At 41.9% G+C, this 22,849-nt stretch overlaps 1 protein-coding gene and 1 long non-coding RNA gene across 4 annotated transcripts in view; one reads left to right on the top strand and one right to left on the bottom strand.

Annotated features, from left to right (window-relative positions):
* The window catches only part of LOC308484753, a 210,990-nt gene that overhangs the window by 94,425 nt on the left and 93,716 nt on the right, over positions 1–22,849 (bottom strand). The window lies entirely within an intron of this gene.
* SH3BP4 (SH3 domain binding protein 4) overlaps positions 1–22,849 on the top strand; it is a 38,513-nt gene that overhangs the window by 3,179 nt on the left and 12,485 nt on the right. The window contains exons 1-2 of one of the 3 annotated variants that reach the window (XM_081016358.1): positions 517–813; positions 19,943–20,213. In XM_081016358.1, the coding sequence (XP_080872484.1) occupies positions 20,096–20,213 (118 nt within the window). In that variant the 5' untranslated portion in view covers positions 517–813; positions 19,943–20,095. Of the gene's footprint in view, positions 1–516; positions 814–9,708; positions 9,731–19,942; positions 20,214–22,849 lie in introns of those variants that run through there. The other 2 variants (XM_081016359.1, XM_081016357.1) reach the window with 2 other exon arrangements.

Consider the following 22,849-nt stretch of genomic DNA (forward strand, 5'->3'; position numbering starts at 1 on the left):
ATCCAGCCTGGATGTTACCAGCGCATGGATGACAGCTGTCAGGCTATACCAATCCAGAAACACCCACATCTGTCCTGCTAGCTGAAGCTGGTAGTTGAAGCACACCTAGCCACCAAGGTCACTTGGACCTCTAGCAACAAAGATGAGTCCATGAGCCACTACAAACTTGCTCTTTGGGGAAAGTACAGCCCCGTCCATAGCAGGCAGTTGACCAATTATCCAGGGTTGTGAACCACCCACTCACAGTGCCTCTGTCTCGCCAGGATCCAGCTTTTTGGCTCACCACAGAGTCTAGGCATCAGTCCAGGACTTGCAAGGCCTCTCCTTTTTTTGGATGTTACAGAGAGAGGTGTCCTCAGCATATAGGCATGCTTAAATATAAAAATCTGTCCTAAGTTCCTGCAGTTTTGAAAGCTAATGTTTATTGAGCTAATGTTTGTAATTAGGTCTTATTTATTTATTTATTTATTTATTAGATTTATATACCGCCCTTCATCGAAGGATCTCGGGGCAGTTCACAAGATAAATGCACAAATAAATAGTTAAAATAAAAACAACAAAATGATGACCATCACCCTACAAACACATTTAAAAGGCTGTAGAAAATTAATCATCCAAAGGCCTGGTTGAAGAGGAACGCTTCCCCCTGGCATCTAAAGATATACTGTGAAAGTGCTAGATGAACCTCCCTGGGGAGAGCATTCTACAGATGGGGAGCCACTGCAGAAAAGGCCCCGTTCTCATATTGCCACTGTCTGGAGCCCACATGGAGGGCGCACACAAATGAGGGCCTCCCTGGGTCCACCATATATGGTGAGAGAATGACTTTAGGAGAAATCCTTTTGATTTGTTACTTATTTGATTTATTAATTATTATGTTTTGTCATTCATAAGTTATAATTACCTGGCAAGAAAAACCTATGTATCTTTGAGCCGGGGAGAAGACTGGTTAGCTGTGGTTATCTGCTAGTGCAATATTTGTGGAGAAAGAAACCTGCAAGGGGCCATAATTTGAAGAAGAGGGAAAGCAGGTGGTGGGAGGAATAGGCAGGTATGTGTCACAGATACACACCCCTGTGGCATCTCAGCTCAGGGGCCCCTTGTTAAGATAAAAGGTGTTGGGGTTTTCTTACATACTTTTGTGTGTAATGTGTAGTCTTCCTCTCCAAACCATGCTGGCTAGAACAACATGAACAAAAGGATGTAGGTTTTATCTAGCAATCAACTTTTCCAGATGCGTGTCTGCCATCACCGCACACAAATATTGATTTTTATTTGTGCAGGGGTCTTAAATGTCTAGTCTTTTTATTTGTGGAGCCTGTTTTCCAGGATTTCCAGAAGCCTGTGGAGCATTTTTTTGCATCCTGCCCCTTTCTAGCACATTAAAAAACCCAGTATTGCAAATTTGATTTTTTCAGGCCTCAGGGAGGTGTTTTTTTGTTTTTGTTTTTGTCAATAGGACAATGATGCTGTTTTCTTTCTGCGTGCAAGAATGTTATGGCCCAAATGTGGTGGCTTTCAAGAATATTTCTCAAGAGCATGCATCTGTGACCTGGAATGTTTGAGCTATACAGACGCCATGTGGCTCCACCAGCTCTTGAGTGATGCCTATTCTGCAGTGGTGCTCTTAGCCCCCAGGCTAACAATTTATTGGAATACATTTACTTATTAACATTTAACTTGGATTCCAGCAAGTAGTAGCCAGTGATTTAGCTGCAGTTTAGTGCTTTCTAATTTTAATATGCTTTCATTTCATCACATTCATGCTAATGCCTACCAGTCCTAGCTCTCTGTGAAGTCCCTGGTGTGTTCAGCTTACTAGCTGAGACAGAAGTTGTTCCTGGGCTTAGCACTCTTTCTTTCCTTCTCTGTTTTCTTTCTTTTTAGCATCCAGCCAGCATGTCTGATTTCTCGACTCTGGCTTGCACTGTGTCAATATGCCTGCTTCCCCACTGCTTTCAAGAGGAGGAGACTCCCAACTATAACTAGGATGCATTTATATTTCCTTACTTTTTCCTTAGTCTGAGCTGAGGTCTGCCCTAGTTTTGCACTCATGAAATTTCACTATGTAATTGCTTCAGTTTCCATTTGTAGATGGAAACTGAAACACAGAGTTAAATTCCTTGCCTTCACAGGTAGTGAATCCATCTGGAAAGATGGACTGCTGTTTACATAATTATTCTGAAGCTGAAAGTACAATGGGCAAAATGCATCCGTATTGTGAGGCCGGGAGTGGGGTTGGTAATAGTCTTAAATTTTGCTCCTGGTCAGTATGCTGCTTGAAAAGTAGGTGCTATTTCACTGTTGCGGGACTGCAAGATTTCAAATGGGGGAGTTGCAAGGACACTGCATAGTTTGGCATAGACCTGTGAACATGGCCCTGTAGGATAAAGGGTAATTGATTATCAATCCTATTGCATGTAACTATTTTTCCTGCCCCCATACAACAGTGTGACTGTTTGGACATCTTGGTCCTTTACAGCCATGACTGCCGTGAAGAGGAAAGACAAGTCGCATGAGGGCTGCAAGTCCTTCAGTCCTGGCGCTGTCGTTGCACAGCTCTTTCTTCTTGCTCTGACATTCAGCTGCTACATCTGAAACAGGAAGCCTCCTGTACTTGTGGATGCTCCTCATCTTCCAGGCAGTGTTAGCCAGGCGCATTTTGCGACTGGCGCTGGTTCAATTGCGACCATGTGGAGATCTCTGGATGCTCGGTTGGCGACTGACATCTCCACCCAGTGCCCCCTCTAGCTTTCTTAGCAGGTGAGCAGAAGAGCTCATTTATTGCAGTCCTATCCCACCTTTTTCTCCAGGGAATACATGGATCACCCACCTTCCCAGTTAATCCCTACAGCAACCCGGCAAGGTAGGCTAAGAGGCTATGACTGGCCCAAGGTCATTCAGTGAGCTCCATGACCGAGCGGGGATTTGAACCCTGATCCCCCAGGGCCTACTCTGACACTCTAATAATCGCAACACCACACTGGCTCCCTAGAGTCCTTCTGCTAAGGGCAGCTCTATAAATTAAGTAGGTAAATAAATAAATATGGGAAAAGCAAAACGTCACTTAGAGAAAGATCTGAAATATTTTCCTTGAAGCTTGCAATTGTTTTATTCCGGATTGCTTTATTTGATGTTTTAATGTGTCATGAACTGCTTTGAGATTATTCTTTAAAATATAAAGCTGTGTAGAAATGAAATGAAAAATATTTTTTTGCAAAACAATAAATTTCATTGCAACAAATGACACCTAGACATTGCATTGTGGCAACCGTAACCAAGGTTTAAGGTGCCATTCGGCAATTAGCTTATATATCTCATTTGCTAACACTGGTAGAAGTTAAAACTGCCTATTTATCCCACATGTCTGACTTTCAAATACAGGAAAGGCTGGTAGTGATGTCAACAGTGTTGCAAAATGGTGTCCCTATGCTATCTTTAAAATCCCTTCAGCATTTTGTGAAGCAGGAATTATGTATAATCCAAACATGAGATTTGCAATCACAAATGGTGACTTGAAGTTAATAGATTCCATTTGGTTTTTTGTGTTATGCCCTAAATCCGAAAGCAACTAGAACAAAGTTTCAGAATAGCTCTTGGATCTTGGTTTAGCTTTCCGAGACTGATCAATTGGGAGGCTGGAGGGGGTGGGGAGGGGGAAGGGAGGCTTAGAGCCACAAGTTCCCCATCCTCTGGACTCGGATCCTCATTTTTAAGTGGCTTTCCATAGCCTTAAGTGATCATCTATGTCAAGTCTTATAAGATAAAGTCAAGTATGCAACTACAACAGCAAATAGTATTAAGTCATCATGCTGAAAGGAAGTAGTAAGGAAAAGATAGCTGTCCATTTTGCTGGCAATCGCAGTGTAAGTGTAGCTCATTTTGTTGGGCATAAAGTTTCAATCCCTGAATAAAAATATATTGCTTGATTCCATTCTTTCTCCAAACACTGGAGTCTTTTGCAGGATCTTAATTTTCTGCTGCACAGAATTATTATGCATAATTTAATCAGATTTCACCGATAGACAAGTTCTGCATTTTGGTCTTTTTGTCACATTAGAATCATTTTTTCCCTTCCCCTTTTCTCTCTCTCGACTGCCATATGTCCTCTTTTTTTCCAGGACGTGTCCTCTTTCTCAGGGGTAAAATTTCTGTCTGGTTGGATTTTTTGAATTTTCTAAAATGTCCGGGAGTGGGCTACTCTTTATGTTGCCTACGCAGTACTAAAGAACCAAGTGCAAAACATATTCATGCTGTGTGAGTCTTGCATGACTCAGGAAAGGACCAGGTCCTTGTGTTTGTATATTTTGAAGGGGCATTGTAGAATGTGCCCACTCCTGCACCCCCCCCCCACCGCTGACAAATGTGTCCTCTTTTTCTCTCTTCAAAATATGGCAACCCTGCTCTTGGGGTGACACCAGTACAGTGGTGCCTCGCAAGACGAAATTAATTCGTTCCGCGAGTTTTGTCGTCTTGCGATTTTTTTTGTCTTGCGAAGCACGGTGTCGGGAAAGTTTTGGAAAAGCTTCAAAAATCACCAAAGTCTTTAAAAACCTCAAAAAAGGCTACCACACCGCGTTCTATGAGTTGCTCCTCAAAGTCAAGTCGCAACTGTATTAACGGTGTTAAGAAAAAGGAAACAAACTTGCAAGACGTTTCCGTCTTGCGAAGCAAGCCCATAGGGAAAATCGTCTTGCGAAGCAGCTCAAAAAAACAAAAAACCCTTTCGTCTAGCGAGTTTTTTGTCTTGCGAGGCATTCGTCTTGCGGGGCACCACTGTACTTGAGTGTGTGGCTGATATGGTCTAGCTGCTGCTACATTGTAAAACTTTAGTCTGACTACCCATCTATAGCAGTGTTGGGAGATTAAAGGTGGTGGAGTTGGAACCAGTCTGTCTCTGAGATCAGCCCTCCGTAATAATGCCACAGAAATCTAGAAACCGCTAATTCATATATGGATTGATTCCCCCCCCTAGATTAAATCCGTGCAGCTGAATTGAAACTAAATGTGTTCAAATACTCCAGTAATGTGTTTTGCACAGGATTAGAACATTGATTGGAAGTTAGTTTATATTTAAAGGTTACCAACCATGTTTGGAATAGTAACTGCAGCACCTGAGTCTCCGAGAGCACACCTCTTTGCCAAATAAAATGAGCAGGGAAGTGCCAGAAGCAGAACGTTTTAAAGTAGCTTCTTCAGGCTTCTAGAATGGTGGCAGTTTTGGGGGGCGAATCCAGCATTGCAGGCTGCCTTATCTGCTTCAGCTACCTTAACAGAACTGTAGGGAAACACAGTATGTATACTACTGAGGTGATGAAAGAATCAATTTATTGCTTCTAACTTATTTTATTTGTTATAGTTCTTAAAAATGTCACACCATTAGAGTTGTGTTTTCTGCCCTGGGCTACTTCCTGCACTTTGTGAAGTACATTGCCATCTGTGGAAATCATCAAAGTGTTCTACCGTGTGCTAGACACCTAAGCCATTTTGCAGGTGAAATACTCTAGGATAGGGATTTGTAACTAAATCCTGTGTAATCTAGTTAGCAGAGCTGCCCTCTAGTGCAGTGTAATCTCTTATTCTGCAAGTAGGAGGGGAAACATGATTTCTTCACTGCTTTCCAAATCTGCCCTGAGGAGAGAGAACCATTTCCAAAAAGATAAGGACATAAATCAGCCAAAGTTAGTCATGACCAAGAGCCACTGGTAGCAGCACTGGTAGTTACGTGGCCCCAAGTCAATCACATAACGCTGCTTCCAGTAGGGTTTAATCATGGGTAAAATTTGCTGGGTGGGGGCCTGACATTTTGAGCATTTGTTAAAAAAAAAGTTCAAGGCCGTCCTCTGTTCTTTCTTTTTTAAAATGGCTATTGCTGCCCTTCTCCCTCCACTCTTTGTGGTAGTAGGACATGCTCTCAATTCTCCCTTGTTGACCAAGTTCTGCTTGCACTTGATTTTTATTTTCACAAATCTGGGGCTGCTAGCAGATTTCATTAGAAGTCTGAGGGGCTGCCCAGGTAGGCAATGTCTTGAGAGGAAGGGTTAAGGCAGTTTCCCAAACTTGGATCTTCAGCTGTTCTTGGACTACAACTCCTATTATCCCTAGCTAGCAGGACCAGTGGTCAGGGATGATGGGAATTGTAGTGTAAAAACAGCTGGAGACCCAAGGCTGGGAAACTCTGGGTTAAGGAACAGTGACAGCAAGCCTCTGTGTGGCATGTTTAGGAAGGCAGGGAGGCTTGAGGACTGCGGTTGGCCTGGGGGGTATGCTGAGAGTGGTCACCCTGTTTCTGTAGCCTGCTATGGGTAGGGAAAATGGTGATGCAGTGAGGCTGTAGCAACCCTCCACCCTTGCAAAGACAACCAGGATAACAATTCATCCCTGTGGGATCAGAGCAAAGCTCTATCTAATCCAGGGTCTTCTTTCTTACAGTGACTGACTGCAGTCAGCCAGGTGTTCACAGAGGAGATGGTGGGGCATCAAACCAACATTGGGTGAAGCAAACCATGGTTTCTTTGCTAATCTGCAAGACAGATTGTGTCCTGTTCAACAGTGTATAGAACAAGCTATAGCTGTGCCATCACATCTGAGTGTGGCTCTGGTGTCCTTGCATAGCGTGTTAAGGCTGGTACAGTGGAACCTCGGTTGTTGAACATAATCCGTTCCGGAAGACCATTCAACTTCCGAAGCGTTCGACAACCGAGGTTCCACTGTATTGTTCCTTTGGTAGATGGTCTTTGAGACAACTAAAATGAATGGATAAGCATTAGAGGACATTTCTATGTTTCAATCAGTGTGTGTTTCTTGGACAGTGTTAGGAAAACAGCAGCAGCTCTAGGCTTGAGAGTGTGTGAGGACAGCCTAAGTTTGCAGGGGGGACCTTTGTGTGCAAGCCGTAGCAAGATTCAAGAAGCAGCTGTGTTCCCTGCTGCCCCGTGAGTGTGGTTGGCCCTCAGTGACCGCCGACCAAGCAAGCTGCTCATTTTCAGAAGTGCTTTTTCCATAGCAGCATAAAGGAAAGCTGGCTTGGCAAAGAACCAGATCATTCTTTTCATGTTTTGTCACTATCCCCTTGGGGACTATTCTTAGTTTTCTGTTACGTAACGCTCTTCGCCATGCCATTCTTTAGCGATGAAAGAGAAAAGAATTTATATACAATGGTATCCTGCAGAATTAAAGTTCTCTGCAGGATACTGTAAGCCAAACAACCTATTTTTGGTTGTTGTTTTTTATTTCAAAGGTATATTGCCAAGCATCTGGGTGAGGCGGGAAAGCCTGTGGATATCACAATAAATATATATGGTCGAGATCTTTCCCCTCAACAACAGTTTTCAAAGAATATACATTTCTACTGACTTTGGATTGATACAAATTTCCCCTTTTGATCCTCTTTTCATCTCTATTTGCTTTTTGTAACTTCCAAACTCTTTGCACTGTTGTGAACTACAGTTGTCAATCATCAACTGAGGGTGGGAGTTGGGAAGAAAGGGTTAGCTGCTCTTACTAACAGTTTGTCTTAACTCTGTCAGTACGAGAGGCTTCTCTTAAGCCCTCCTTTAATTCAAAGTGTATTTGACATACGGTGCCTATTATTTATTTATTTCATAAAATTCATAACCACTTGATTGGGGAAAAAACCTTTCAAAGTGGTTTTCAAAAGATAAAACAGTCAAATCAAGAAAAAAATTACAACCTTACTTTAAAACATATAAAAGTGAAAATGCTAAAAACAGATTTAAATTACATTCAGTTCCTAAGCATCCGGGTAGGCTTGTCTAAACAGGAATGTTTTTAGTAGGTACCAAAGGGAGTGCAGTGAAGGCACCTGCTTGATTCCAGTAGGCAGGGAGTTCCAAAGTGCAGGTGCTGCCACACTAAACAGCCGAGCAGAACGGGTATTTTGTGGCACTTGCAGTAGTGCCAATTCTGTTGAAGTGGTCAAGTGGGCATGTGTAGGGTAAGGCGACCTTGTTAGGGGCTCTATATACTAAGAGTAACACTTTGAACCCGGCCCAGTAACAAATAAACAACCAGTTCAGACCTCTGAGCCTCACTCCTGTCAGCAATTGTGTTGCAGCATTCTGCACTAACTGCAGCTTCCAGATCAAGCACAAGGGAAGCCCTACATAGAGCACATTGCAGTAATCCAACTGCAATGGTTAGAGCATGGTGCTGATAACGCCAAGGTCATGGGCTTCATCCACATATGGGTGCATATTCCTGCATCTCAGGGGGTTGGACTAAATGGTGCAGGGACCCTTCCATGATTCTGTGATTAGGCCCACCTTTTAAATATATCGTTTATGGCTCTTCCTGTTCATTGTGTGACTGTGCTGCTTTGGGATTGCTTGACTTCACAATAGTACAAATCCTGCCAAACATTCTGTTTTGTTCTGTTAAAGTCAGTCTTGGAAGATGATAAGCAGCCCAGCTGCATCTGAGCAGCAATGCTTTTTAAAATATTCGTCATAATTTCCAAAATTTCTAAGAAGTAAAACATAAACGCAAATGACTGTACACAGAGTATGCAAGAAAATGAGTGTTGCATTTGGCAGCATGATACAGACAAAAGTGGAACCATTTTTAGCTCCCACGGATTGAAATCAGGGGTTGAAGTTAGCTTCTTATGAAACTTGCCAGGGTTTGTTTTAAACCAGGATCTTGAGTTCATATGTTAATATTCACACACACACACACACACACACACACACACACACACACTCTTTGTTGCTTTCAAACAAGAACAAAAAAAATTACAGGCACTTGGCAGTGTAAAAACATTGCTGGGAATGAGCACATTACATCATAAATTCATCTGGGATGTAAATCAGTGTCCAGACTTGTCTCTCCATGTGTGGCCAGTGGTTGTTGCCTCTGTTTCAATGAATGGAATAAAAGGATACCAAATGATGGAAATAGTCTCTTTTGTGCTTTTCTAAGCTGACAAGTTTATTTTTCAGCTAAGCAAGAGCCCAGACTCGACCATGTGTTCAGGAAAAGTCCCTGGTAATATGTCCCACTTGTAGGCGCAACACTTTCCCCAATGTTAACATTAAGTAGCCAGGGAGATTCTTGAAAAGTGAAGCTAACTGCAAAAGTTGTTCTTTTAGCCCCTCTAGGAGGAAGGTGGATAGTCCAATGGCGCTTTGTTCAGGCACAGTTTAGCTTTGTGTGCAATCCTCTTTGCAATATTATCACCCCATGTTATAAATAAGGTCTGGGTCCGATAGAGAGAGAGAGAGGTATGTCACCTAGTAGATGTATGGTTATAGTGAGGTTTGAACTAGTGGCGTTCTATTTCTTGGTAAAAGATCTTTTCTGTCTGTTGGTCTAAGACAGAACAAAGAAATTGAGCTTGCCAGTAATGCAACCCAAAACAGCAAAACATCACAAGGGCATCCAATAGGATTTAAACAAAAGCTTGCTCATGTGGTGAGATTAAATGTGACCAGTTGTGAGTGGGAAAGCAGAACTAGGAAGAGCTGATGGGAGCACTGAAAGTTGTGCTCATCTCATGGCAGGCTGGCTGCAGACTTTGCTTCTGGTGTAACAGTGGCTTGGTAGGAAGAACCTTCTGCTGAAACTGTTCAAGGCTATGCAGTGTGTCACTTCTCTCCTTAGACAGAAATACCCATCTACTAGTTGGAGGAGCCAAAGCAGCAATTTCCAGGTCCAGCCTCTCTACGCTGTTGGCCTTCTCTTCCAATTTTGTGGTCACTTGGGAAAAGGGGTGAGTATATCTTTGAGGACTGGAAGAGCTTGTCTTGTAGCCAGCACATTAATTCTGCAGGAAATAGCATGGTTAAATCAACACAAACCTGGCAGATTTCATGCTGTGTGTGTGTGTGTGTGTGTGTGTGTGTGTGTGTGCGCTTTATAATTATGTTCATGCAAACATGCATCCTCATAATTGCACAAAGGGGCTTGGTTGATCCAGGCCTTCTATTGACTGTATGATTCTGCTAGATGAGTGCATAAGCCAATACTACCAACAATTAAACTTTCAACATTGATAAATGGATTTCGTTGCTCTGCTTCAATGGCTCTATCAGAAACAAGAGCTACGAGTATGATTGGCTTGCACAGATTGTGGATATGCAGCATTTATTCCATGAACTGCTAGGTTGTAAACAATACTCTCATCCCCCCCCTTCTTTTCTTCATTGACGTTCTCTGACCTGTATCAACTAGCAGAATACAGTGAATCAGGAATGGCAAAAGAGCTTTGATGAAGCTATGCTATCCTCGGGCCAGAGGTTTCTCTTGAAGAATCTGAAGCCATAAAACAAGCTTCTACGGTCCTAGCTTTACACCCTGCATGGCTTCCAGTCCCTGAGATGTAGCTAACTCTTTCTCCTCATTCTGACTGGCTTGAGAAGTTCTGTAAGTGAAGAGGAGAGTTATGTTTCCCACAGGATCATATCTATGGTAAATGCAGATCACTAAGAGCTATCTTGTCTAGCTGTGTCTTGTGTCAAATCCAGTACAGTATGTTACAGTTAGATTTGTAGCCTGTTAAAGAAAGGTTGTAGTTGAGCAAAGACATTCTGGGAGGTTAAAGATTTTTCAGCAGAGCAAGTTTTTGTGTGTTTACCACTTCATTGCTTGATATCTGTCTGGCTGCTATTTTTTCTCCCAATTGAGACATTGGCATTGCAACTCTGCGTTGCCCATGGCTCTCCTTCACCAAGCAAGGCTCCCTAGCAATCTTACAATGGCACTTTGTGCATGGAGCCAGCTGCACAGTTGAACAGAGTACAGTTGCATAAGCCGTGTTGCCGCACGAGAAGCTTGTGAAAGAGCTCCCAGATGATATTGGGTCCAATGAGAGTGCTTCTCCATTTACTCCCATCTATCTGTGGAAGAAACGAATGACAGATTAAGAAATCCAGGGCAGTAAAGGAGAATAGAAAAAGTATTTTACTCAATAGAAAACTGCTTGGTCTAGAATTTTGTTCTCCACAGAGAGTGAAATGGGTCTAGCCAAAGATGTAACGTCTCTTATTTCTGGGAGCCTTGTGAACCTTCCCTAAATTTGTGGTAAAAAGTGAGTGTAATCCTTAAGAGTAATTTGGCAACGAACAAATTAGCACAGAATCTCTATAAAATGTGCGCTTAAAAGTCATTTTCTAACGTGGCAGCATCAGCAGCATTGGTGGTTGCTAGTGGGCCTTAGTACTTGACTGATTCCCGCCACAGAATTTGAAGTACGCCTGTGGCATCATTTCAACAGTTTCCGTGTGGCAACTACACATGGAGTTATACAGAACTGTTAAGTCCTGAGTCAAAGTGACAATAAAACATTTGGTAGCTGCAGTAGCTTGTCTCGCCATGTTGCAGGGATGATCAAAGTAGCAGCTGTGAAGGCAGAGGAGCACCATTAATGACAAGACACTGATGACCCCTTTACTGTGATGCATAGTCCTGTTTACTGTTGCACTCCCCATGTGTTTACTGTAATTCTTAAAAGCCTGTGTGGTGTGTACTGTAGCTCATTCTCCTACTTGTCACTGGGATGAATGAGTGATATGCTATCTATCCTATGGTCTTCCTTGGTAGCAATTTTTGTGTATGTGTGCCTGTTCCACCAGGAACTGATCTGAACAAGCAGGATTTCAAACCAGTTCAACTTGGTTAAATTTCAGAGGAAAAGCAGTTTTAAAGGGTTAGAACAGGGTGCTGATACAGGCCACCTTCATATTCCTGCATCGCAGGGGATCCAACTAGATGATCCTCATGGTTCCTTCCAACTCTGATTCTATGAAATGCAATTTTAAAGGGTCTAGATGGAAGCAGAAGGGGGGGAAATGAGTTAGATTTCTTGTTGAAGTATACTCCTCATGAAGAAAACTAACACAATCATCACCATTCTATCATTTATTCAATTTGTATCCTGCTCCTGCTCCTAAAGGAGTCTGGGATGTGGAGGACACACGAATCTGCATCTTCTCTGAAATACGGCATCATACCAAAGAGACCCAATTCACATTGCGCAAGATGCAGTCAGAATTGACTCAGCTTTTTCCAGGCAATGGTTAATGTTTTGCTAGTTAAAGGAAAACCATTTGTTACTGCAAGAATTTGAGATAATATGTAATGGCCTTTTCAACCATTGCTTAAAAGTATTGAAATCTGTATCCAAAGTTCCCAGTCTTGTGACCTGGCTTGCTGCCTCAGCTTGTCTCGAACACTCCTTCATTCAGGAAACTTCCCAAAGACTCACAAATTTCCTTGGGAAACTTTACTGTTGCTCTGATTAACTGCACCTGAGAGACCTGCAGGACTGTAAAGCATTCCTACATTGCTGGAGTCCTAGACCTTCGACTAATTAAACGGTCTATGGCCTTGAAAACTGTGGAGGTATTGTTTTTGTTTGCTATTATGGCATGCATTTTGTGTTTTTACATTGAAAATCACCCTGTGATCTTCAGATGTATAGAAGTTTAATAAATGATAATGGTAATGTGCAAGGTTTCAGGTTCAATACTTGTCACCCCCAGTTAGAAAGTTCTCAAACAGTGCCTGAGAGCGTGGGGGGTGTAGGGGGGGCCGGCTGCACCGGGTGCAACATCTGGGGGTTAGGGTTAGGGGGCGCAAATCCACGGGTTAGGGGGCGCAAATCCACGGGTTAGGGGGCGCAAATTACTTGCCTTGCCCCGGGTGCTGACAACCCACGCTACGCCACTGCCAGTCGGAGAGATGTCCTTGTTTAGATGGGCCAGTCCTAAGTCTTCTTCCTAAACAGAACCGTCTACTTTTGCACTACTTGTGCATTTCTGGAAGGGAAAAGGAGTCTTCTTTATAGGACCAGGTTGTCGTCTGACAATTGATAACTGCAAGCTCTACACAAGAGTAGTGGCCACTTTATGACACCATGATGAACCATTTCTCTTTTTTCTTTTAATTCTGTGGTGTTCTGTTTCAGAGTAAGGGTTGCTTCTGAGTGCTTCCTTGCAAGAGTCTTATCTTTGTCTTGTGATGACACACATTTTATGTCAGCAGTGCCGGAAAGTAAATATTTTCTTCTCAAGCTCATTACCTCCAACATTTGTTTAAAAAGATTGACTCCTTTTGATATTTATTTGGTGTAAATGTTCTTCTAAATAAACTTTTTCTTTTAGCCAATTAGCAGAAGCAGTCATTTTTTTTAAAAGTGTCTATATGATGCTAAGAGATTTATATCTCTTCCGAAAATGCACAATGTCCCATTTAAGCAGGCTGCCCATATACTGTTCCCTTCCCTAGTAGATTTGGTTTGGACAAGGGAGCTATCATTATATTATATTATTTTATTTTATTGCATCCTGAGTGCAACTTGTTAGAGTACGTCTGCAGTCTCTGCCATCTGAAGACGGTAATTAAATGCAGGCTTTGTGGCCTCAACATCATTTTCACCCATCTCCTCCTTTCCCATTTTGCTTAACATCCAGCCTGATGAAGAGTTGTGGAGAACTCAAAGGCTTACTCATTTGTTTCGTGATATTTTGGCTGATCCTAATAGTGGAATTTCCAAATGATGGGCTTTTGGATTTTTCTGCACTCAGCTCTCTCTGTTTCTTGTATGCCACATCAATATGACCTGTTAGGCTTCAGACCACACTAACCTGTTTGATGCTGTTGTCTGATCAGTTTGCTTGATGTTCTGCCGAAATGTAAGGAAAGGATTCTAATATGACTGGCAACTATCTCAACAAAAGGCATTGGTCTGGGATGCATGGGCTCAGGAGAGTTTGTTGCATTATGTTGTCCTGTCTTATGACAGTCATAGAATTGTAGAGTTGGAGGGGACCTCAGGGTCATCTAGTCCAACCCCTGCAATGCATGTTAACCCATCTACCTTTCTCAACAGAATGCTGTTTCTGAGGACAGTCACCCAATTTAAGATGAGAACTCTAACCCCCGCCCTGCCCCTCAGAGAATTATAGTTATTGACATTCACCACGAAGGATAATCTGTTGTAGTATAATGGATTATTAACTATGGCTTAGGCTCAGATCTCCCCTCTAGTCACAAACTCAGCAGGTGCCAAGTGGCCTTCAATCTGACACCTTACGTGTCTGAATCTTATTTGCACATTTAATAATATCCCAGGCAAGATTTAATAACTGTAATTTAATTAATGCAGCTGATTAAGAACAGTACCTGACTAAAACGCTGATCTATTTTTCTTCACCCTGTGCTCTGTGATCCCTGTATTAGTTCATATCAGGCCATGGCCAAGAGCAAAATGTGTACAAGTGGTGCAAATTCTGTGTTGTTTCAATATATATCAACTGCTGTGGGGGGAGCTAGTTATGCAATTAGAGCTGTAAGAATGCCGTTTTCCTTCCCACTGCAGCAGTACCTGTTTATTGACTTGCACTGGCATGCTTTCGAACTGCAAGGTTAGCAGAAGCTGGGGCACAGCGACTGGAGCTCACCCCGTCACACAGATTTGAACCTTACCTTTTACCTTTAGTAAATAGCTCTTTACAAAGACTAATCCATTCTCATTTCATATCCATCACAGTCAGCTGTGTCATTAATTGGAATAATCCGTGTTTTGGTTTGTTCTGGCTTAGCTTTCTCTGTAGATGAGACTTGGACTGCTTTTTGCAGCGAAACTGTTTAGCCTTATTGTGCCAGTGCAGAGGGAAAGAGCTGGCGCTGACTCCCTGCTACCCACAGTTAAGAGATGGGGGGGGGGCAAGGGCCACACTCTTGTTTCTCTGGTGCTGCCACAGTAACAGGCATCTCTGCCATGTGAGTGAATTTGTGAAACGTGTAGAGTCAGCTTCCATTTGGGTGTTTGGGAAGCACCATGCAATGAACTTTGACAGGTGTCAGTCACCCGACATCATTGACACCACATGATTGACAAATGTGTTGTCCCACCCACCTGTCAAAACTGATCTACAGGGTGCAATGAGATCAGGATATGTTTTTTCCAAACCAACCAACCAACCTCCCCCCCCCCGCACATGGGTTTTATTTCCTCCCCCTTCTTAGGTATTTGCTGAACAGGATTGGGGGGAGAGGAAACAGTTCAAAATGACAGTTTTAAACTGTCCTTGAGGAATCATGAAACAGTTTCTAGGCAACTATGGGGTTTGGGGGGTCTCTGCTTCCAGATCAAAGTCCCAACCCATCTCATGCTATAAATGAAGCCTTGCTCACTTTTACAAATGGTCTTCGGGTTGATATGTTGTAGCTTAGCGCTACTGTTTAGCTCTGAAATCTTGATTCTGTTCTACTGTTCTTTTCCTTTGAAGGCCTCTTGGTGGAGGGTTATTGTTGATGTGCTTTCTCTGCCCTGGACTTCTTGTCTGTCTCTCAAGCAGAGTACAGTGGTACCTCAGGTTAAGTACTTAATTCGTTCCGGAGGTCCGTTCTTAACCTGAAACTGTTCTGAACCTGAAGCACCACTTTAGCTAATGGGGCCACCTGCTTCCACCACACGATTTCTGTTCGCATCCTGAAGCAAAGTTCTTAACCTGAGGTACTATTTCTGGGTTAGTGAAGTCTGTAACCTGAAGCGTCTGTAACCAGAGGTACCACTGTAACTCTGAAAGGAATGGAGAAGTCCCTGACATTTAGCAGACATAACTCTCTCTTAATTTTTTAACATAAAAATTGAATGATTATCAGTACGTTGAATATTTAATGTGGAAGTCAAAGCTACTGGCTCTGCTGCATTAAAAGATCTAAATTGTTGCACATAAGATCATGGTCCTGCAGCCTGAAACTTGTGGGATGGGCTGCCAAATCTTAATATCTTTTTTAAATACACACCTGTACTGAGAGGAGAACACCGAAGAAAACTGGAAAATTTTGGGTGGGGAAAGTTTTTTCTAAATCGAAAAACTGGAAATTTGGGGAAAATACAAAACCAGAACCTCTTTATGTGGTACTTGGTCTTTTAGAATGAGTGATTTATGTATTTTATTAGAGTAATGGCTTAAAATAATCCTGCTACAAAACTTGAAAACATGGTTTCAAGTTTGCTTCTTTTGAACGCAGCTTGTCAATTCAGATGAAATAAACACGCGGAAAACTCACATCTGAAATGGCAATGTCCAGAAACCAGCAGGAAAACATTTCAGCCTGCCAGGTCACTCTGAAAAAAGGAGCTTTGAAGGGAGACTCCAGCATGAAACTGCTGAATTGCCTTTTGAACAGAAACTCAATTCTAGCACCTGCAACTTGAAATGACAAGATTTTTTATTATCCTTCATGTGTTAATTAGCTTACCAATGCCAGGATGTGTGTCTTAACACCAACGCAGCCTTGTTAATCATTGCTGTAACTTGCTTTTACATAATTATTATTTTCTGTCCTTTTTGTTTTCTTCTGACGTCAACTCCATTTCTTCCTTCCCCCATATTCATGCAAGCACTGTGTTTGCATCTATGCCTGCCAATTTATTGCAGTCTGCAGATGAGGACTAGGCCATGTGAAAAATAAATGTGAGATTTTAGCTGCAGTTCATTCATTATCAGCTTTGTATTTTTGCAGGGGTGAAACTGGGCTTTCTTTCACCCTGACACACACCTGTGCGGACACACCCACCCCTCAACACATTTGTTCTTAAAGGTGCATATTGCATAAAAAGTAGGCAATATATTGTTTGACATCATGTCTGTTATGGCATGGGCAGCTTCCAGAGGCTTCAGCTGAACTCAAGATTTGCACTCTAAGGTTTAGAAATATTAAGAAAAGCTTTTGCCATAAATTTTGAAGCTTAAAAGTTCCCCCATGTTTAACTTGTCTTTAAAAGTAACATCCTGACCTCTGCAGCCTAAAACACGGCCAATTCTGAGAAAGGAGGAAAAAAAGGGTGTGCTAATGTTTGTTGTTTGAAAGAGGCTGGGGAAAAGTTAGTCTCTCCAAATAATAAAAAAGTAAGAGAGAGAGAGAGAGAGAGAGAGAGAGAGAGAGGATCTCCTCAGAGAGTAATAGCTCATTTGAGGAATCCTAAGAATTATTATGACTGTATGACCAAAGAGAAAATGACTGTTCCTTCCAATAAAAGTAAATTGTTTGTCAAAAGTAGAGCTTCCTTGTACAGCTCTATCTATCTGAGGTTGGGTTTTGACTTGGATTTATTTAGTCAAAGGATCATTAAAAGGCTGTATTTCCATAAGATCAACCAAGACCTTCTGGTTCCCATTTAAAATGTTTTGTTTTTCTGTATCTTTGAGGATTCCTTTTAATTTTATTTTTGTTTTATTAGTCATTTCAGGAGATGATGCTTTCCTAGGTATTAAAAAATAAAGTTATTTAAAAAAACATTTAAAGGAAGCCATCTCTCCCATTTTTATTTCAGACATCGTGATATACCAATATTGGTATATTGGTATATACCAATATTGGTATATCACGATGTTTAGCTGGTGATATATTGCGGTGTTGAAAACCAGATATCACCCAGCCCTAGTTGGCACTTTGCAAAATAAACTGGAAACATCAGCAAACTATTAATAAAACAAAGCCCTGGTCTTGGAACCGAGGGAGACCCTGTGCATGTGGGAGGCATCTTCACTCTCATGATAGTGTAAGGAACTCCAGCCTGAACCCAGAGACGTGCCCCAGTTTAGGCAGAAGCTTCTGCATGCAAAGGCAGGAGGATGATTGCTGTGGAATTTCCCTGCCCAATATCAATAGTTTAACCGTGCCAGCTTGCCTTTAATAGCACTGGCCAGTGCTTCTTCGCTTCTGCTTACAATTCTTTGGATCCTGCTCGTTACCTTTAGTCATTAATAATAATAGTCATTAATATCCCTTTTTAAATGGGCACAAGATGTTGGACATAATATTATGTTTGCTGACTGGGAACAGTTATGGACCACAGGTATGAAGTTTACGGCATGCAATGCCTTAAGAGAGAATATTATGAAAATGATATACAGGTGGTACATGACCCCAGTCAAGCTTGCAAAAATTTATCATTTGCCCGATAATAAATGTTGGAAATGTAAAGAAACTGAAGGGACGTTCTTTCACCTTTGGTGGACGTGCCCAAAGATTAAGGCTTTCTGGGAGATGATTTATAATGAAATAAAAAAGGTATTTAAATATACCTTTCTGAAGAAACCAGAGGCCTTTCTTCTGGGCATTGTCGGCCAAATGGTGCCAAAGAAGGACAGAACTTTTTTTATGTATGCTACAACAGCAGCAAGAATACTCATTGCAAAGTATTGGAAGACACAAGATCTACCCACTCTGGAAGAATGGCAGATGAAGGTGATTGACTATATGGAACTGGCGGAAATGACTGGCAGAATCCGAGACCAGGGAGAAGAGTCGGTGGAAGAAGATTGGAAGAAATTTAAAGACTATTTACAGAAATATTGTAAAATTAAGGAATCTTAGAAGGATGTTGGATAGAAACTAAGTGGTTTCCAGCTGTAATGCTTTAAGAGATACGAAAAAAGGTTTACAATTAGGTAAAAGCTTAATGGTAAGGATTTGCTGAACTAACAAACTGAACTGGAATACAAAAAAGGGAGGTATGAGGAGGTCCAGGGAAATAAGTGTAAGGAAGATAGGTTATGGAAAATTAACGTGTTTTTAACTGTTTTTATTTTGTATATTTCTTTTTATATTTCATTTTTTTTGTTATATCTTAAAAACTTTATTCTTTTTTCTGTATTTTGTATTTTCTTGTATTTTCACTTTTTGTTTTTGTGTAATTTTTGTATTCTTTGAAACTTTAATAAATATCATTTAAAAATAATAATAATAATAATAATAATAATAATAGTCATTAATGTCATTGTTACTTAACTGAACAGGAGTTGAATGTTCCTATTCATAAACAAGGACTTAAGTGGAATAATTTTTGTTAAGATATTTCATTGCTGGTAGTGATTAAAGGTTTTGACCAGGGGCATCATCACAGCAGTTACTAGGCATAAAAGTAATTGTTGCTACATTTTATGTACTTGTTGGTACTAGGATACTAAATGTGGGAAACATTTATGGAGAGCCGTCAAGCACTCTGGCTGAGAAGCACTGGTAGAATAACTACTTTGGGAGTGGCTGTCCACTTGGCTACATAGCTGGTTAACTGTTCACACCCTGGACAAGTTGCTGGAAAATGTGACTATCTATATTTCCTTGTGTTTTCACCTGATGAATTGCATTTCTCCTTTGGATTTTATCTATGCTAAATCTGAGCAGTGGTCCAAGCCAAATTGCTGGAAAGACTGATTCAGTAGTGTGAAAAGTATGTGTATTCATGAGAATCTTGCGGAACACCCAAAAGAAATATATCCCATTGGTGGGCTGGTTATTTTGAACTAGGTAGAGTACAGAGAAGGTCCTCTCTAAGGAGGAGATCTCTGTGTCAACGTAACTTAGATTCTTGTAGCCCAAACTTACTCTGCTTAGATGGTAGTTCAGTGCAGTCCTGGCCATGTTGAGCACCAGCCAGCATGATCAGTGGTCAAGGATGAGAGGTGTGGAAGGCCAGCAAGTTCTGGAGGGCTACAGGTTTATTGATTGTTCTACCATGGCCAAAAGAAAACAGATTGCATAGGAACCATTATGTTGCTTTTGAAAGGTATACTGGTCAAAACCGAAGTCTGCCTCTGGTCGTACTGGATATATATGGGACAGAAAACCTTCTATACTAGAGTGACTTGAACAGGTGTTGTAAAGAAACTTACCCCTCCCTCAACATATTTTAAAGTAAGCAATATGGTACTTTGCAGTGGGGAAACAGGATCCTATAGCCAGCTTTTGCCTGATGGCTACATGAATAGCCAAAAGTAGATTATTTGAGTTTCCCCCACCCTTTCTTTGATTATTTGTTGTAGTAAAATAATACACTCAGATGTGTTTTTCGGACTATAAACTTTAGAGTGGAGAAGGAGAAGTTTTCTACAACAGTCTCTCATGTCAAAGTTGGAAATGCTTCAGAGAAACCATGTTGTAACTCTTCCATTCTTTTTCTTTTCAGATTTGTCTCAAGTTGTAAAAAAAAAAAAAAACACCCCCAAAAACAAACAGCACCCTAAACGCACTGGTAGCTTAAAGCTTCTGAAGAAAAATGGCACAACTCTTGTAGAGAAGATGGCCCACTAGATTCTCAGGGAAGGGCACAAATCTCAAGATGGCAGCGCAGAGGATTCGTGCTGCCAATGCCAGCGGGCTCCCACGGTGCAGATCTGAGGGGACACTGATTGACCTGAGTGAAGAATTTTCTGAAACCAGCTTCAGTTCCGTCAAAGGTGAGAGGGTTTTTTGTATGTAAGTTGGAGCACCAAAACTGAAGTGCCTACAAGAGAAGGGAGTCTGTATGCACCATCACAGTAAAGTCACCAAACTAACTCAGTAGTCACCAGTCTTTTCAGACCAGTGGGCATATTTCAAATTGTGAGAGAGCACCGGCAGCACCAGTCACAAACTAGCAGCTATGGGGCAGGGAGCATGGTATAATACAAAATGGCTACCATGGGGAGCATGACATAACCCCAAATCAGAAACACAGCCAGCCCGGACAACCTTCTGCTTACCATGGGAAGTCAGCTACATCCTGCTGGTCCTGATTGTGGAGATCAGACAGTGTTGATTTCGCGCATGCACACCCACCGATGTTGTTGCTGTGTAACGGCAACAGGGAGCATTCCACAGTACCTGGAAAAACATGCAAGGCAGCTACACCACATTGACTCTCATTTCATAGAAATTCCTTAGTAGCTTTCTGTGCAATTTGCCCCATAACTTTCTGGAAGGACTAGACGCTTCTTTTTTCTTTTTAAAAAATGAAAGCTTAAGAGTTTGGGACCCTTCCCAAGGAGCAGCAGTGGAAATCTTCAGCGGGGTTGGTGACCCCTGCCCTAGCTCATGCTTTTTGCTCTTGTAGCTTTGTCTTCCAGATGTGCAGCAGGCAAAGCATGGTGGGTAGGATAAGTGGAAAAGCCCTGTTCTGGTCACTACAAGCCATTTAGCATAAGCTAACTCATGGTTTCTGACTCTGATTTGCCAGACTATTGGAAGTAATAGTTTGTCAATCACACACCACACCAAACTGTAGTTACGCTTCCTTAACTGTGATTTGATGCATTGTCTGAATTGTGCCTTAAAGTGTCACATGCTCCTATTTCTTGATCATACTACTTACCGTATTTTTTGCTCTATAAGACTCACTTTTCCCCTCCTAAAAAGTAAGGGGAAATGTGTGTGCATCTTATGGAGCGAATGCAGGCTGCGCAGCTATCCCAGAAGCCAGAACAGCAAGAGAGATTGCTGCTTTCACCGCGCAGCGATCCCTCTTGTTGTTCTGGCTTCTGAGATTCAGAATATTTTTTTTCTTGTTTTCCTCCTCCAAAAACTAGGTGCGTCTTGTGGTCTGGTGCGTCTTATAGAGTGAAAAATACAGTACATAATACTTCAAAATATTGTTTTGGAATGAAAAGATTTCTGTATGAATGCTCTTCTAAAAAGTTTTCCGAGAGTTAATACCTTATGTTTAGAATACGTAAGTGTGGCATGGCTTGAAGGAGAAATATCAGGCACATCAGCACATTTAGCAGAATTTTTTAATTCCTCATAGGAAATGCTATGGCGGGCAGATTATGATGAAAGTATTATGTATTGTTTCAGCAGCTATATTTGCTGCATGATTCTGCTTTGGAATTCAGTCAGTGGATACAAGATTGACTTAATGGTTACTGAAAATAACCTTGAGCCAGAGATGGAAAACTTTGGTTTAGTGAAGCGGCTTTCCTTAGCCACCTGTCCCTGGGGTGGGCAGAGGAGGGCTCTGCTGCTGTGTTCGCTTTGTCTTCCCCTCTATCCACAAGAGTGGAAAGAGGATGAATAACGTCACATTACCAGGAGTAGAGGTCATCCTGGCATCCTCCTTCACGCAGCATGAAGCACACCCGTTTGTATCCTGCTGTGTGCTTTAAATGTCTCCAACACCAAATACACTTTTTTACCCCCCCCCCCCAGCATTTGCCCCATTAGTGATAAGGCTCCATCTGCAAAACCTGCTGCTCCGCGTATGTGCCGTCACCAAGACCTAATTCTCGCTGAGGCTGCGCCATTTTAGAGTACGGGGCAGGGCTTTCGTGATGACTGAATATTCTGCTGTACAAAAAGGACCTGAACAAGCAGCAGACGGGCATCTCTTTGAGAGACCAGTTTCAGAGACTGCAGTAAAACTCTTTGATTGGTTGCTATCTGCCTGACTTCAGGGGCAGGGTGGCTGGAGAAGACAGCCTGGTCTCACAATATGGGAAAGGTCAGCCTTCACTCATCCAGCTCACAAACCATTAGAGATTTATGAACACAAGCTTTTGCATTATGCCTGAGAAAATACTGGCAATCAGTGTAGTTGTTCACCTTTTTCACCAGCCAGGTTTTACTGATGGGGATGGGGTGGTAAACAGCTGTTTTGTCTATACTGTCAGTGATTATTAACCTACAGGAAGTAGTAATATGCTAAGATTTTTGCCTTAGAAAGAGGCATTTCCTTTTCATCTACCAACGCCTGAAGCACATTTGGTAGGAATGCAAAAGAGGGTCTTCTCAGTGGCTGCTCCAAACTCTGGAACCCCTTACCCAGAGAAGCCTGGCTAGCTCCTTCTCTGGTAATGTTCTGCTGACAACAGATGGGCGTTTTTATTTAAACAGAGTGCAGGCCTCCTAACTGGTTTTGATTTTTACTGGTGCCCTGCAAGCTTTGTTGTTGTTGTTGTTGTTGTTGTTGTTGTTGTTGTTGTTGTTATTACCACCACCTTCTATACCACCCTTCACCTGAGGATCACCAGGCAGTTTACAATATAAAAGTACAAAAATGCACAACATAGTTACAAACAGAAAAAACAGTGCCCCCCCAATATATGCCCCCCCCCAATGT

Source organism: Podarcis pityusensis, assembly GCF_964106645.2.
Source record: "Podarcis pityusensis genome assembly, chromosome: 1".
Classification (NCBI taxonomy): domain Eukaryota; kingdom Metazoa; phylum Chordata; class Lepidosauria; order Squamata; family Lacertidae; genus Podarcis; species Podarcis pityusensis.